We start from the raw sequence: 14,317 nt of genomic DNA on the forward strand, positions 1-14,317 counted from the left end.
CACTGTGTCGTGCTTAACGCTAGGGAGGTTAAAGAGGAACTTTAGCCCAAACAAACATACTGTCATTAAGTTACATTAGAACAGGCAAATGATTGATTTCATGAGGGCAGCCATCTTTTTGGTTGAAAGGAGGTGACGGAGCATGAGACACAGTTCCAACTGTCCAGTGTGCTGATCACCCCTCCCAGTTGCTAGGCAACGTGAACAACAACATAGGAAATCCCATCATGCTTTGCAGAGCATCAGGGAAAAAAAAGCTCGGGCAGTTTTCTTTGATGAGCGGAGCTTTGCTAAAAATGCAGCTAAGAATGATGCTTTGGTAAGAAAAACTAAGTTCTTATGCTGTGAAACTGTTAAACACCAAGCCTTTTCAGTTCTGCCGAGTAGATTTTTAGTCCGGAGGTTCACTTTAATGATACTATTGCACTTGTGGTTTAGGTAATAATTAGGGACACGCTGATTTCAATTTCACGGTGATTGCTATTTAGCACAATGTTTAGAGGGATTGGTTTGTCAGTCTTAGAGCATGAACACTGGACTGTGAGCATTTTCTATTGTTTGTTTTTAGATACTTTATAAAGTGACCTGAGAAAACAGGTAAGATACGTGAAACGCGACTTTAGCGTCCAATAATTATAGTGAAAGCCCAATCCTCATCCAAAGTATGACTATCTACATTAAATGTTTTTTAAACCTTTATATCCCTAATGCACCTCATCCCATCCTTCCTTATTGGCTACTGGTTATTCCCTATTGCCTAAATATCTCACCAGAGATGAAAGCTATGTACAGAATTAAGACTCCACTATCGTGAAAAAATTGCACATACAGGTAGTCCCCGGTTTGCGAACGCCCGCTGACCCGCCACGATGACGTCAGTGGCGGCTCCTCCTGATGCGTCATTATGCGACGCATGAGAAGTCGCCGGGGCACAGTGAACGGAGAGAGAGATGGGCCGCGCAGCTTCCGGGAAGCACGATGGGACTTTACACCACCATGGAACAGGTAAGATGTCCCCTATCTGGCTTCCGCTGCGCCTACTCTGCTTAAAGAATGGGGGCAAAGGTGACAGAGGTGACCAAGGAGGAGACAGAGGATAAAGGAGGCACATGGGAGACAAATAAGGGAGACACAGGGCCAAAGATGAGCCACAGGTGGACACTGGAGGCGCAAAAGACAGAAAAGGCACAGCGTCCCGACTTAAGAACAGATTCAGGTTAAGAACGAACCTACAGTCCCCATCTCGTTCGTTAACCGATGTCTACCTGTATACAAATGCATGTAAGACATACATTTCCCCAAGAATAAAATGCACTATAATTTTTTTATAATGTTGCGGTCACTTAACCACTTGATGACCCACCCTTTACCCCCCCTTAAGGACCAGCGCTGTTTTTACTGATCTGTGCTGGGTGGGCTCTGCAGCCCCCAGCACAGATCAGGTAGCAGGCAGAGAGATCAGATCCCCTATGGGGATGATGTGCTGGGGGGGTCTGATCTCTTCTGCCTGCTGGGTGTTGCGGGGGGGGGGCACCTCAAAGCCCCCCTCCGCGGCGAAATTCCCCCCTCCCTCTCCTACCTGCTGCCCCCCCGGCGATCGAGGCTGCACAGGACGCTATCCGTCCTGTGCAGCCAGTGACAGGACGTCCCCTGTCACATGGAGGCGATCCCCGGCCGCTGATTGGCCGGGGATCGCCGATCTGCTTTACGGCGCTGCTGCGCAGCAGCGCCGTACAAATGTAAACAAAGCGGATTATTTCCGCTTGTGTTTACATTTAGCCTGCGAGCCGCCATCGGCGGCCCGCAGGCTATTCACGGAGCCCCCCGCCGTGAATTGACAGGAAGCAGCCGCTCGCGCGAGCGGCTGCTTCCTGATTAATTAGCCTGCAGCTGGCGACGCAGTACTGCGTCGCTGGTCCTGCAGCTGCCACTTTGCCGACGCACGGTATAAGCGTGCGGTCGGCAAGTGGTTAAAGCAGGTAGAAAAAAAATGAGATTTTGGACAAGTTCACATTCTTACTGGGGATAAAGGATATGCTCAGTATTTGTATTCTTTAGATATGCATTAACGGAAAGGATCTATACAAGTATGGCAGCCAGCTGACCTTCTCTTTTGCACATTATTTTGGCAGCTGGACAGAGAAACTGCCTTCAGTTAAAGAGAACCCCGAGAAGTCCCCATGAGGACATTGAGTAATCCAAAACCTGTCAGATTTTTACTACCTACTGTAAGTGACAGACACACAGGAACTTAGTGAAATGTAGGTATTACATGTATTTGTATACTTGCATTTTACATTTGACAATTTTAGGCGATACTTGTCCTTTTAGATGACAAGTGGACATGCAAGGTATTCTCAATCCAACGTGATATCACATGGAAGAGAACAGGACATCTCTAGTGAACCCTTATCTTAAGGGATATCTTAAAGGTATAACAGTAGTAGTTATCCCAATATAACCTTCCCTTTCCCCACAAGAAAGACTGAGCACAAGAGACTGATTGCATCTACAGGCATTCAATTGATGGCCAGGTTAGTGACCACATTTCAATGCTTGTGGGCATCTTTACTGTATCTACAGTGAAACTGTAGAGAGTGACCGTGTGCCTGTCAAGAAGGAAGGCACTACACTACAGCTGGCTGCAGTCACATAAGACTCTGCTGAGCCTCAGAATTAGCTACGGACTCTACCACCAATTTCCTACCACTTAACAGCTGTCCGAGACTCGAAGGGATTCTGCAGAGCCTCCTTGCTGGCAGTTTATCCTGTAGGATTTCAAGACAACAAACAATTGGCAAGACTGTATAGTATTAGATTGCTTTACTGAATATAGATCCCAATATCTGCTATTTAGCATGCGGCTGGGCAGCTAACAAAACACATGCATGGTGTAGCAGACATTTGTAGCTGACTGCAATACATGTCTATGCAGTTATAGGATGCCGTTAGTGCTAAAGCTATATGCATACCTCCCTCAAAATGCTCTTCCATGATTGCTATAGTTGACATTTTACTCCCAGTCTTTGTAGATGGGCAGCTCTGATCTTTGCCAAGCAATTCATTCTATTCTATGGAGAGGCACCTACAACACCAGGATCTAACTCGGCAGATTGCTGAAAAGGAGGCTGTCAATACTGGGGCCACCTATACTCATTTAATCTTCCCACAAAGCAATCACATGCATTTCAAGAGAAGAAAAATGTGTGTAAAAATGTGAGGATCGTTGACAACCGGCGCGGGACAGGATCGCTGCTGGGGGGTGTTAGAAACCACAGGTAAATGAAACTTTTTGTTAAAAAACATCTTTAGGTCCGTTTTAATTCTGTGTTTTATTTTATAAAATAAAGTACCAAAATTAAATAGCAGATAATGCCATAAAATAAGCTACATACCTACTTTACAGTAGGTACATAGCCAACGAACTCCTACTGACAGCAGAGGATTCTTTTTGCCACCAGAACATAGGAATATTCAAACCAGTGAAGGAAGCAGGTGTGCTACATAAGATCAATAGTATTATCATAATGTGTGGTCTATTACCAGCATGCAAAACCACACATTCAAATACAAAACAAAAATGTACACATCTGACAAAAGTAAAATCAATGCTCACCCCTGCAAGACATTTTTCCAGTGTATCCAATATAATCAGCTGAGACAAGTACAAATTTTTTTCAGCAGCTTCTCCAAATATCCTCTGGAAGAAAAATTAACTGTTCAGGATGCAGTTGATGTCATAGGCATAACATTTAAGACAAGAATGTAAAATGCAAGTGAAATCAGTGTACACACACTAAAGATTACTGTTGCCCGACAGGACCTCTTGGACAGTAGTTCGGGGCAGAGGTCTGTACAGACTAGTCGCTATACTGTAGGCTAGCAATGCGTCTGTTACTATAGGGGGTGGGAGGCGGCTGGTGGGCATTCCACTGTGCATGACCAGGAGTTTTCCTGCGGGTGAAGTGCTGGTGGAGGACAATGCTCGAGGGCATCACTAAAGTACAATATTGTCTGCTCAGAAATGCCACTTTTCACAATCTAACAGATTAACATTCAGCAGGGCTGCTGACTGGAATAGGGATCCTCCTTTCCACCTCCCAAGACTTGACAAGCCTTACAACATATAAGCTGACAGATCAGCGATGAAGTAATTACTGTTCAAATTCCTGTCTAGTGGAAAAGACCAAGTAAAGAGGGAAATTCCTCTCCTCAATGACTAACAAAAATAAAATTAATAAAGAGGATGTCACAAACTGAAAACTGGCATTTTTGCAAAAGATTTATGAAGGATTGTATTCTGACGTAACTATAGGTATAGCACAATGTCAAAAGAAGTGTTGGATACCGAACCTAATGAGAAGTCTATGCAACAAGAATTGTGTCAGCACCTCAAGAAGACTTGAAATAATTATAAATGCTACAAGAATCCAACTTTACAGGACCATCAAGCTTTCCTTTATTAAGGCATAACAATCAGAGCAAACCATGTGTTGTACAAAGTTAGCCGCCAAGAAGCTATATGCACATAGAGAGGCATAATGGAGGCAGCACTTAGTACAGAACATAGTTTACCTTTATAAAAGGAACACTGTCATTCCAAATGATTATTTAAGTATATAGCGCTGACATATTACGCAGCGCTGTACAGATTATATGGTCTTGTCACTATCTATCCCTCAGAGGGGCTCACAATCAAGCCCCTACCATAGTCATATGTGTATGTATGTATCGTGTGTTACATGCATCATAGTGTGGGCCAATTTAGGGGAAAGCCTATTAACTTATCTGTATGTTTTTGGGATGTGGGAGGAAACCCACACAGACACGGGGAGAACATACAAACTCCTTGCAGATGTTGACCTGGCTGGGATTCGAACAGGGTACCCAGCGCTGCAAGGCGAGAGTGCTAACCACTACACCACCGTGCTGCATTATTATAAACCTTCTTGGCATACCAACAATTCTTGTTATTACTATTGATGATACTGGTGTGGTCAAACCCCTCGATAGTCTGAGCAACTGCAATACATGCAAGGCTTATCCACAAGAGATGCAAGGTACATTAGTATTTGATTTCTCATAGAGTCTATGCAGCAGACACCTCTCCAGCACCTTCAATGGAAGGTCTGTGCTGAGTCAGCAGAGGCAAAGAAATAAATGTGTCTATCTCTGCGTTATGTGCATTGACTGCAGTACATTCAGTGAATTGAGTCTACTGCAGTGAGCTCTCTCACTGTGTTCAACCTAATCACTAAGGTTGAGTGCATCACTAGGTAACTGGTACCTTAAAACAATGCATACCCCAGCATCATTCCAGTCCTATCGGTTTGCATCAGTTTTAATTGACATAACGGAACGGTACACATTGTATATGTGAATACACGCACAGAAAACTGATACAAGACTGATGAAAACTAACAGGGCAGGACTGGAACAGAACTGTACCCAGCGTATGTGTGAACCTAGCCGTAGAAAATTAATACAAGATTAAACTGATAAACTGACACAACTGGAAAAGAACTGCACACATTTTATGTGTGAACCCAACCTAATCAGGAGATAAACATGGGCACATATGGTAACTAGCCTACTAACCTGTCTAAGATTCGGTATTATTTTCATTTCTCATAGCTAGGGTTAAAAAAACAGTGCTTTTATCTATGCAAATGAAGTCAAGCAGCATTTGAATTAAGCCACAGCTGCCCTGCAAAGTAAACAGAACTTAAAATACTTCTGTTTGACTAAGCATGAGTACAATTTTGATTAGCCAACTAATGGCCAATTTTACAACTTCTATGTAGTTTGAGAGATTACCTGCATATTCTTTTCATAGTCAGTCATTGGCCAATCAAAACTGGATGTGTGTACCAGGCTTGAGGATACACTGCTGACAAAAGGATAAAGCCTAGTTCACAGTGGTCAGTTGCATTGCAGAATAATTCTGCGTGCTGACTCACTGCACATACAATTCTATGGGGCTGTTCACAGTACTGCGCTGTATCAGATTGTATTATTCTAACTCACTGCATGCAGGCTTTGTATTAAAATGTACGACCAATCTCCTTTGCAGTTTACACACATTTTTACACGTGTGTTATGCAACAGACCGCTGTGAATCCTGCCTAATGGAGCCCATACATGGTACTATTATAACATTCAATTTTCCCATTTATTTTACCAAAACGAGTTGTATTTACCATTAGTACTACACATACAATTGTTTTATAAAAGTTTATTTGCACAGTCTCCCAGTGAAGTCGATTTGAATTATTTTGAATTAGAGCTTTTTAAAAAGAAAAAAAAAAAAACGTGTTGATGCATATCAACGCAACCCACATGCATTCTTTCTGGTTAAAACAAGCAGGACATACAGGTGTCACCAGGTAAACTGAAAACCGAGAATGTTCACATTATCATAATTCCTGTTCGAGTACAACTACACATTTTTAAGTATTTAACGGAAGAAGAAAGAAAAAAAAAAAAAAAAAAAAAAAAAAAAAAAAAAAAAAAAAACAACTTACCATGTTGTTTACATTTTTTAAGATGTGTGTTAACCCACTTATAACCAGTGAGAATTTGTACTTTGAAATGTTTATGAGACACTCTTTGTTGTGCTCCATGCTGACTTTGGTGTGTGTATTCTGCTGCCCGGCTTTAATTGGAAGCTGAAAAAGAGAAAAGTATATGGTATCAGTCATTTCAATCAAATTTTATATATATATATATATATATATATATATATATATATATATATATATATATATATATATATATATATATATATATATATATATATATATATATATATATATATATATATATATATATATATATATATATATATATATATATACATACACACATGTAGTGTAAAGTGTAGTGTGTAAATGTGTGCCTTGCCCAGAAAACACCACGGCCTTCCACTCAGACATAACCCAGTCTGAACACCATACACAACCTACAATTCCCAAATCTGCAATAATGAAAAGTTACAAATGCTGCAATTGTGATATTGTGTAATAAGAGAAATATGGAGCCAACCATTGTTAACCCTTTCCAAAAAAAAAGTTGCTTGCCTGGTTGTTACTCAAGTTCTGTAGTTTTGTTCAATAAACATGCAGGCAGTGAAGGCAGACCACCTGAGCTACATACAAGGACAGGTAATTAGGCAGGGATCACACTTGCCCTCTTTGTGTACATTTTTCTGCAATGCAGGAATCCCAATCATATGGAAAGCCCAGATTATTCTATGGGCAGTTCCCATTGTCGGCATTTGTACGCTTGCATTTACAAAACTGACAGCTTGCTTCTTTTGTCTGCATGCCTTGTATCTTGCACTCAAGAAAACAAGGAACACAGCTTAGTTATTTGTGTGCTAGGCACTGTACATACATATGTCTATCTCATGTTACACGTCACTACGGGTATCCTCTAACAGAATTTGGCTTGTAAACTGGGGAATCCGATGTAATCATATGCAACTAACAAAGAAAGGTAACTACAACTCCCAGAATTACTGAAGTATAGAGGCAAGTATCCAAGTATCTAATAGAAGTTTTACTTTATTTTTGCCTTCAGGGGAAAAAAAAAATTGATACTGGATAGGGCTGATACAACCCCATCTTATCTGATGTGACCAAAAAATAATAGTCTTATGTAAACTGCAAACCTCAAGTATTTTTGAGTCGAGGGAGATGGGAACACGCCAGTAGACTTCCCCTAAACCCAAGGTGAACGTGAATGTATTTACAAATAAAAGTTTGGACTAAGAATATTTAAGTGGCCATGTACTTACTGAGAGGGATCTAGAACATGATATTAATTTCCTTTTAGAGCCAGTCCACACTAGGTCCGGAAACGTATCCGTGGCTGCGTTTTTCAAACCTGATGAAAAACGGAGTCCCGGATACTAATGTTGAAAATAGCAGCCAGCCTCACCCAAGCAAAAAACGGATCCGTCTGCGTTTGCGGGGATCCGTTTTCAAAACCTGAACGGAAGGTCCGGATCTGCTGCATTTTCACGCAACGGATCAGGACCACGGATACACGCAGGGGTAGTGAAAGTAATGAGAAAACGCATCTCCAGCTCCACAGGCAAAAAACGGATGTTAAAACGGATAGCCTGAGCTTTAGGATTGGCCCAAAAAAATCCTCCCATTCCTTCCTAATGATGGAGACGTTTTCTGTCAGGGAAAAACCTGAACGGAAACTGATGCAAAACTGATGCACTTTCATCAGTTTGCAGTACGGTGGGTACTTCCCCTGATCCGGACTGCAGTGTCCGTCCTGCAACCGGGTCTAGTGTGGACCCACTCTTAATCTATGCCTTAAATATTGTAAGCCAAAGACCAGAATAAGCATTCGGATCAGGAGCGCTGACTAAAGTCTAACCACATGCTTGTTTTAGGTAGTGTGATTTAGACACTACAGAGTCTAGAAAGATCAACAAGGCAGTCAGGCAATGGGCATAAAATATGGCAGCCTCCACAACTATCTCACTGGACATGGTCAAGTAGATGCAAATAATTCCAGCTTTAATTGTAATATGAATAAAGTTTGAAATAAAATGTCATTCAAGTCTGAGGCCCCATTCACACTTAGAAACGCAAAATGCCAGCGATTTTTGCCGGCGTTTTACAGGAGTGATTTTTCCGCAAAATCATTGAACACTGCGGCGATTTTGCCGCGATTGCGTCTAGCGCTTCTATAGCACTGAAATGCGATCGCCGGGAAATCGCCTGAAAATGGTGCAGGTGACGCGTTTGCGTTTTTGGGCAATTTGCGGCGATTAGCGCAAATCGCCCATAGGGTTTCATTACACTAGCGCTTTTAACCACTTCACCCTAACTGGACGAAAATTTCCGTTAGGGTGCGCGCGCTCCTGCGGGACCCCCCTGCGCACTCCCGCTGCCGGCCGTTAGCCCAGCCATCAATGCAAGGGATTATAATCCCTTTCACTGATCGGACACCCCCGGAGAAAAGCCGACAGCTTCTCTTCAGACGCTGCGGCTTTTCTGAGATCAAAAAGTTTCCCGTCTTCATACTTCTTCCTGGGAGCAAGATCGATCGATCGTATCTAAATAGTTACCTAAGGGTCTGAACTTTTTAAATATTCATGTCAAAGGAGTATATCAATATGATTTATTAAATTATGGGCTTCTAAATAGTGATTGACGCAAATTGAAAAAATGCACCTTTATTTCCAAATTAAATATCGGCGCCATACATTGTGATAGGGATATAATTTAAATGGTGTAATAAGTGGGACAAATTGGTAAATAAAGTACATATTTTTCGGACTATAAGATGCTCCGGACTATAAGACGCACCTAGGTTTAGAGGGCAAAAACCAGGGAAAAATAAAAAAAATACTAAATCTAGGTGCATCTATGGTCCAGGAGTCTCCTATAGACCTTTAATCCCCCCCTAAGATGTTTCTATCTAAGGCCCAGTGCACACCGAGCGGTTTTTGGAGCGATCCGCCGGCCGCATCCGCCTCTAAAAACGCTTGTCTAATGTATTGCAATGGGATGGTGCACACCGGCGGTTTGCGGTTTTTGCCAAGCCGCAAACGCGCCTCCTGCTGCGCGTTTGCGGTTTTCGGAAGCGTTTCGTCCTCAATGTAAAGTATAGGAAAACCGCAAACCGCTCTGAAAAACGCTAGTTCAGAGCGGTTTGCCAGGCATTTTTGTTACAGTAGCTGTTCTGTAACAGCTTTTACTGTAACAATATGTGTAATCTGCTACACAAAAACGCATGCAAAACCGCTAGGTATGTTTAGAAAACCTCTCTAAACATACCTAGAATCGCTCTGAAATCAGCTCCCAAAACCGCTAGCGTATTGCGGATCTGCTAGCGGTTTTGGTGTGCACTGGGCCTAAGTTATACTGGTCAGCTACACTAACCACTTCTGCCCCAATTACACTAACAACTTATGGCTCACCCCCAGCTAAACTACACTTCACTAACCCCTGATTTACCCCCCACCCAGCTACACTACACTACACTACACAAACCCCTGTCACCTCCCCCCACCTCCAACCTAGCTACACTAATAGCTACACTATGCATTACAATTAAGAGAGCTCACCCATCATAATGAGGTTCCTGGTGAGGTGAGGCTGCAGCAGCAGTTATCTGGCGCCGACGGTGTTCCATTGCAGCATAGCAGCAGCAGTTGCAATTATCTTTATGCCGGTGTCCATTGTCCAGCTTGTCCCTCCAAGCGGCGGCAATGCAATCCGCTGTACAACTCCCTGGGTGGCATAGCAGCAGCCGCTGCAATCATCTGCGATGTCTGTGTGCATCTGCAGAGGTTCAGAGGTCTCTGCCAGACGCTGATAGTAACGTGGCTGAAGCTGTCCCACTGTGCCTGCATTACAATGACGCGTGGCTGATGCAGGGCCGAAGAGGGGCATGCATAAACTATCTTATTAGCACCTACTGCCATGCCTCCCGGGGACTTATCACGGATCACGCTGCTGCTGGAGCCGCTCGGGGGACAAGCCGCGGATACACACAATCATTGCAGATGATTGCAGTGGCGGCTGCTGCTATGCCACCCAGGGAGTTGTACAGCTGATCGCATTGCCGCCGCTCGGAGGGACAAGCTGGACAATGGACACCGGCATAAAGATAATTGCAGCTGCTGCTGCTATGCTGCAATGGAACACCGTCGGCGCCGGATAACTGCTGCTGCTGCTGACACAGTGCCTGCCCGGACAGGTATATTGTTACATTTGGACTATAAGACGCAGTTACTTTTTCTCCCCACTTTTGGGGGAGAAAAAGTGCGTCTTATAGTCCGAAAAATACAGTAGGTTTTAATTATGGTAGCATGTATTAATTTCAAACTATAATGGCTGAAAACTGAGAAATAATGAATTTTTTCCGTTTGTTTCTTATTCTTCCTGTTAAAATGCATTTACAGTAAAGTGGCTCTTAGCAAAGTGTACCACCCAAAGAAAGCCTAATTGGTGGCGGAAAAAACAAGATATAGATCAATTCATTATGATGAGTAGTGCTAAAGTTATTGGCAAATGAATGGGAGGTGAAAGTTGCTCAGATGTAAAAAAAAAAAAAAAAAAAAAAAATCTCAACCCTGTAGGCTGAAGTGGTTAAAAAGCGCTAGCGTTTGAGAGTTTTGCAGAAATCGCGGCAAAACACTCTAGTGCAAATGGGGCCTCAATTATTTGCATCTCATTGACAATCTACAGCTCATTACAGGGATCTGTAATGCAATTGTAACGTCTTGTAATGAACACAGGTAATTTGTTCAGGTTTAAAATAAGGCTTTTTTTTCTGAAGCTTTTTACAAGGAACATTGAAGAGTAAATAACCTGCACTGCCCATGGAACGAAAACAATTACTCTGATTAGTCATATCCCTGCAGAAGACTTAAGAAAGAGATAAAAGTGGACCTTTGGAATATTTGTAACACAGAATCCTGCTGGGGCGTACGAGAGAGAACGGCGCCGGAGACTTGGGCGCAGGACACAGCCAGTATATGGCTGATCCTGCTGCCGCACAAGTCCGGGCCGTGTTAATTACTATTCCCCCTCCAGGCCGACATGGATAGTGGGGGAATGAAATAATTCGGCTTCCAGCAATCGCTGGAATCCGAATTATTGTTTTAAAAGCAACTTCAGGTCCGTCTTCTGACGGCGCTGAAGTTACTCCCTGTGCCTGCGATAGCCGTAGTTCCTATTACGGCCTATGGTGGCGCCGGCTGCGCCCAAGTCTCCTGCGCTGCTGCGCCCAAGTCTCCAGCGCTGGATTTACCGTGTTCGCTGCTGGGAGGAGAGGAAGCACATTCTCTTGAACCCCTTACTGGATTCTGTTACCCTACGCATCAAACCCAAAACAAAAACAAAAAAAACAAAAAAGGTTGAAAGCAGAAAAAGTGTAAAAATTTACTAACTTGTATTCATTGTATTAAAACACTATTCAGTTAATTTGACCAAAAATTCCATGAGTTCACAAGCAAGGTACGGTACATGTCACAAACAATACAGATAGGACTAGTATTGTGAACATTTTACTGACACACATTTCATGGTTCAAAACAACTTCATCACAAAAAGAAAATATCTAAAAAGGATCTTGCTGTGCTTCAAACACAAAGAAAGTATTCAAGCCAGGAAAGCAGATGGAAATTTTAATTACTAATCTAGTCCAAGTGGGGCAGAAAGGGTGCCAGTTACCCTGTATTTGCATTCAGTATCAACAGCAATAGTGGGGCAAGGACTGTGCTGAACGAGCAGCAATGCTACCACTTTATATACAAAGTTTGGAGCACATTTTTGTCTACTAAACATAGAACACAGTTATATGAAAGAATGATGGCACATCATATAATACTCTGGGTTTGAGTGGATTTTATAGTTGGACAATTATGAATTTGTCTCGGCTGCCGTTTACCCCCTAGAGCTACAGAATGCATACCAGGTTTTCAGAACCTATGCTGTAATAGAACATATCTAGTGCTCAGGCAGACAGCGAGACTTGTGGTGGAAGAGTCTAGCATCAGGACACACAAAAAAAAAAAAAAAAAAAAAAAGGACTACAGTAAACTTCACACAACTGCAGAGAGAATGCTAAAATGCTGGGTACCAGTTACAAGTTGGGGTTGGCAAAGCTGAACGGCCAAAGATTATGGAGGCCTTGAAGAAGCCCCATTTGTGGCCTTGTCATGTTTTTATTTTCAGCTTAGGAATCCTTAAAACTGAAAACAAAAACATAAAAAAAACTTTGTTCTGATACTAATGTTCTAGCTACCATTTGTAAAACACGTTTATTTTCAGTTCAGATTTGCTTTAAGAAAAAGGAGCATGAAAGCAAAGACATTTATCCACAATTAATCAGAAAAAGGAAATGTGCACTTCAGAGCCCTGGAGACGAGATGCATATTCAAAGGACGCTTCCATGCTTTAGGGCTCATTCACACTACACAACGCATGGACGAACACGATTTTGTGCATACGTTGCCATCGCACGGTAAATGCACAGAATGCACGTAAAATGTCCCTAGATGTGTTACATTGTGGTAGGTAGTTAGCCTTGTTTAAAAGTAAATGTGTGCTTGGGTTGATGCAGAGGCTGCAGTACGTTGCCGAGCAGTGGTACGAGCAGTACCACTCAGCACACATGCACTGCAGTCAATGGGACCTCAATCTTTATAGATTGTTGCAGTAGTGGTGCGCATGCTGGCAAAGTCACGTGACAGTAGCAAGTGACATCGGACATCACCTGCATACACATTCCGGGTGGGGGGGGGGTCTGGTGTGCAACCAGCCTTAACCCTTTCAACTGCTCTGCTCGCATTCTCGCTTTAGATGACATTGAGATAAAATCGAGCAGAGCTGTCTCAGCCGCATTACTCGGGCTGCCTAATGCAGAGCGGCAAGGAGTGATTCATATTTACCCAATCCAAGATATAGGATTCACATTACCTTTGCAGGATCGTCTCTCCTCTTCTATCAGGGAGCTGCGCTGTAATGATATGATGTGATCAGGACCAAAAGGAGCATGTCGGTATTACAGCGCCGCTCAGTGGTGGAAGAAGAGATCGACTAATACTGACAACTTCCCTTCGGGTCCCAATCCCGTCATATCATGTGATCAGGACACTAAGGAGGATAGCAGCATTACAGCGAGGCTCCGTGGTAGAAGCTCAATTGACAGCCGATCCTGCATCAGGTAAATATGAATCGCTCCCTGCGCAGTTCTGCATACACTGCTTCATAGTGTCCTGCATTATCATCCATCCTCCCCCACCATAGCATAGCATGCATTGCCCTACTACAGCAGAGCGACAATTCAGTGTGTCATTCCCATAGTGCAGCCCAAAGAATCGAGCTCGATCCTGACAGGCCACACTAATGGTACATGTGTACTTCCCACTAGACTAATCCATTGACTCACAGCAAACGGACACTGTTATCAGTTTCTATCAGAAGCACTATGGAACATTTGTTTTACATGCAAACAAAAAGTAGTGAAGCTTAATATTTTGCCAATACTTGTACTATACAGTGCCACATTCATATCAAATATTTTTCAATCTCAACAAATGATTCCCTAGGCCTAGCCCCCATCATGTAGTGAGAGGAATAGGAAAGCTACCACGTTTTGTTTTCTTGTAAACAACAACAATTTCCTGACCAGCCTGCTGTTCTTTTTGGCAACATTTAATATCTGAATCACACACCCAAAACAAGTATGTAGCCAGTGCAGTCAGGCTTTATTAGAGTACTGATTTACTGTTTATTCTGGGCAAGTGGCTTAGATTTATCAGATACACAGGGTCTGCAAG

General features: G+C 42.8%; 1 protein-coding gene across 5 annotated transcripts in view; it reads right to left on the reverse strand.

Moving 5' to 3' along the window:
• NF1 (neurofibromin 1) overlaps positions 1–14,317 on the reverse strand; it is a 343,136-nt gene that overhangs the window by 286,334 nt on the left and 42,485 nt on the right. For all 5 annotated transcript variants that reach the window (XM_068268482.1, XM_068268483.1, XM_068268479.1 and 2 more), the window contains exons 2-3: positions 6,525–6,668; positions 3,617–3,700 (exon numbers count right to left, since the gene is read on the reverse strand). In XM_068268482.1, coding sequence (XP_068124583.1) covers positions 3,617–3,700; positions 6,525–6,668 — 228 coding nt within the window. The remainder of the gene's footprint in view (positions 1–3,616; positions 3,701–6,524; positions 6,669–14,317) is intronic.

Source organism: Hyperolius riggenbachi, chromosome 2 (assembly GCF_040937935.1).
Source record: "Hyperolius riggenbachi isolate aHypRig1 chromosome 2, aHypRig1.pri, whole genome shotgun sequence".
NCBI classification, from domain to species: domain Eukaryota; kingdom Metazoa; phylum Chordata; class Amphibia; order Anura; family Hyperoliidae; genus Hyperolius; species Hyperolius riggenbachi.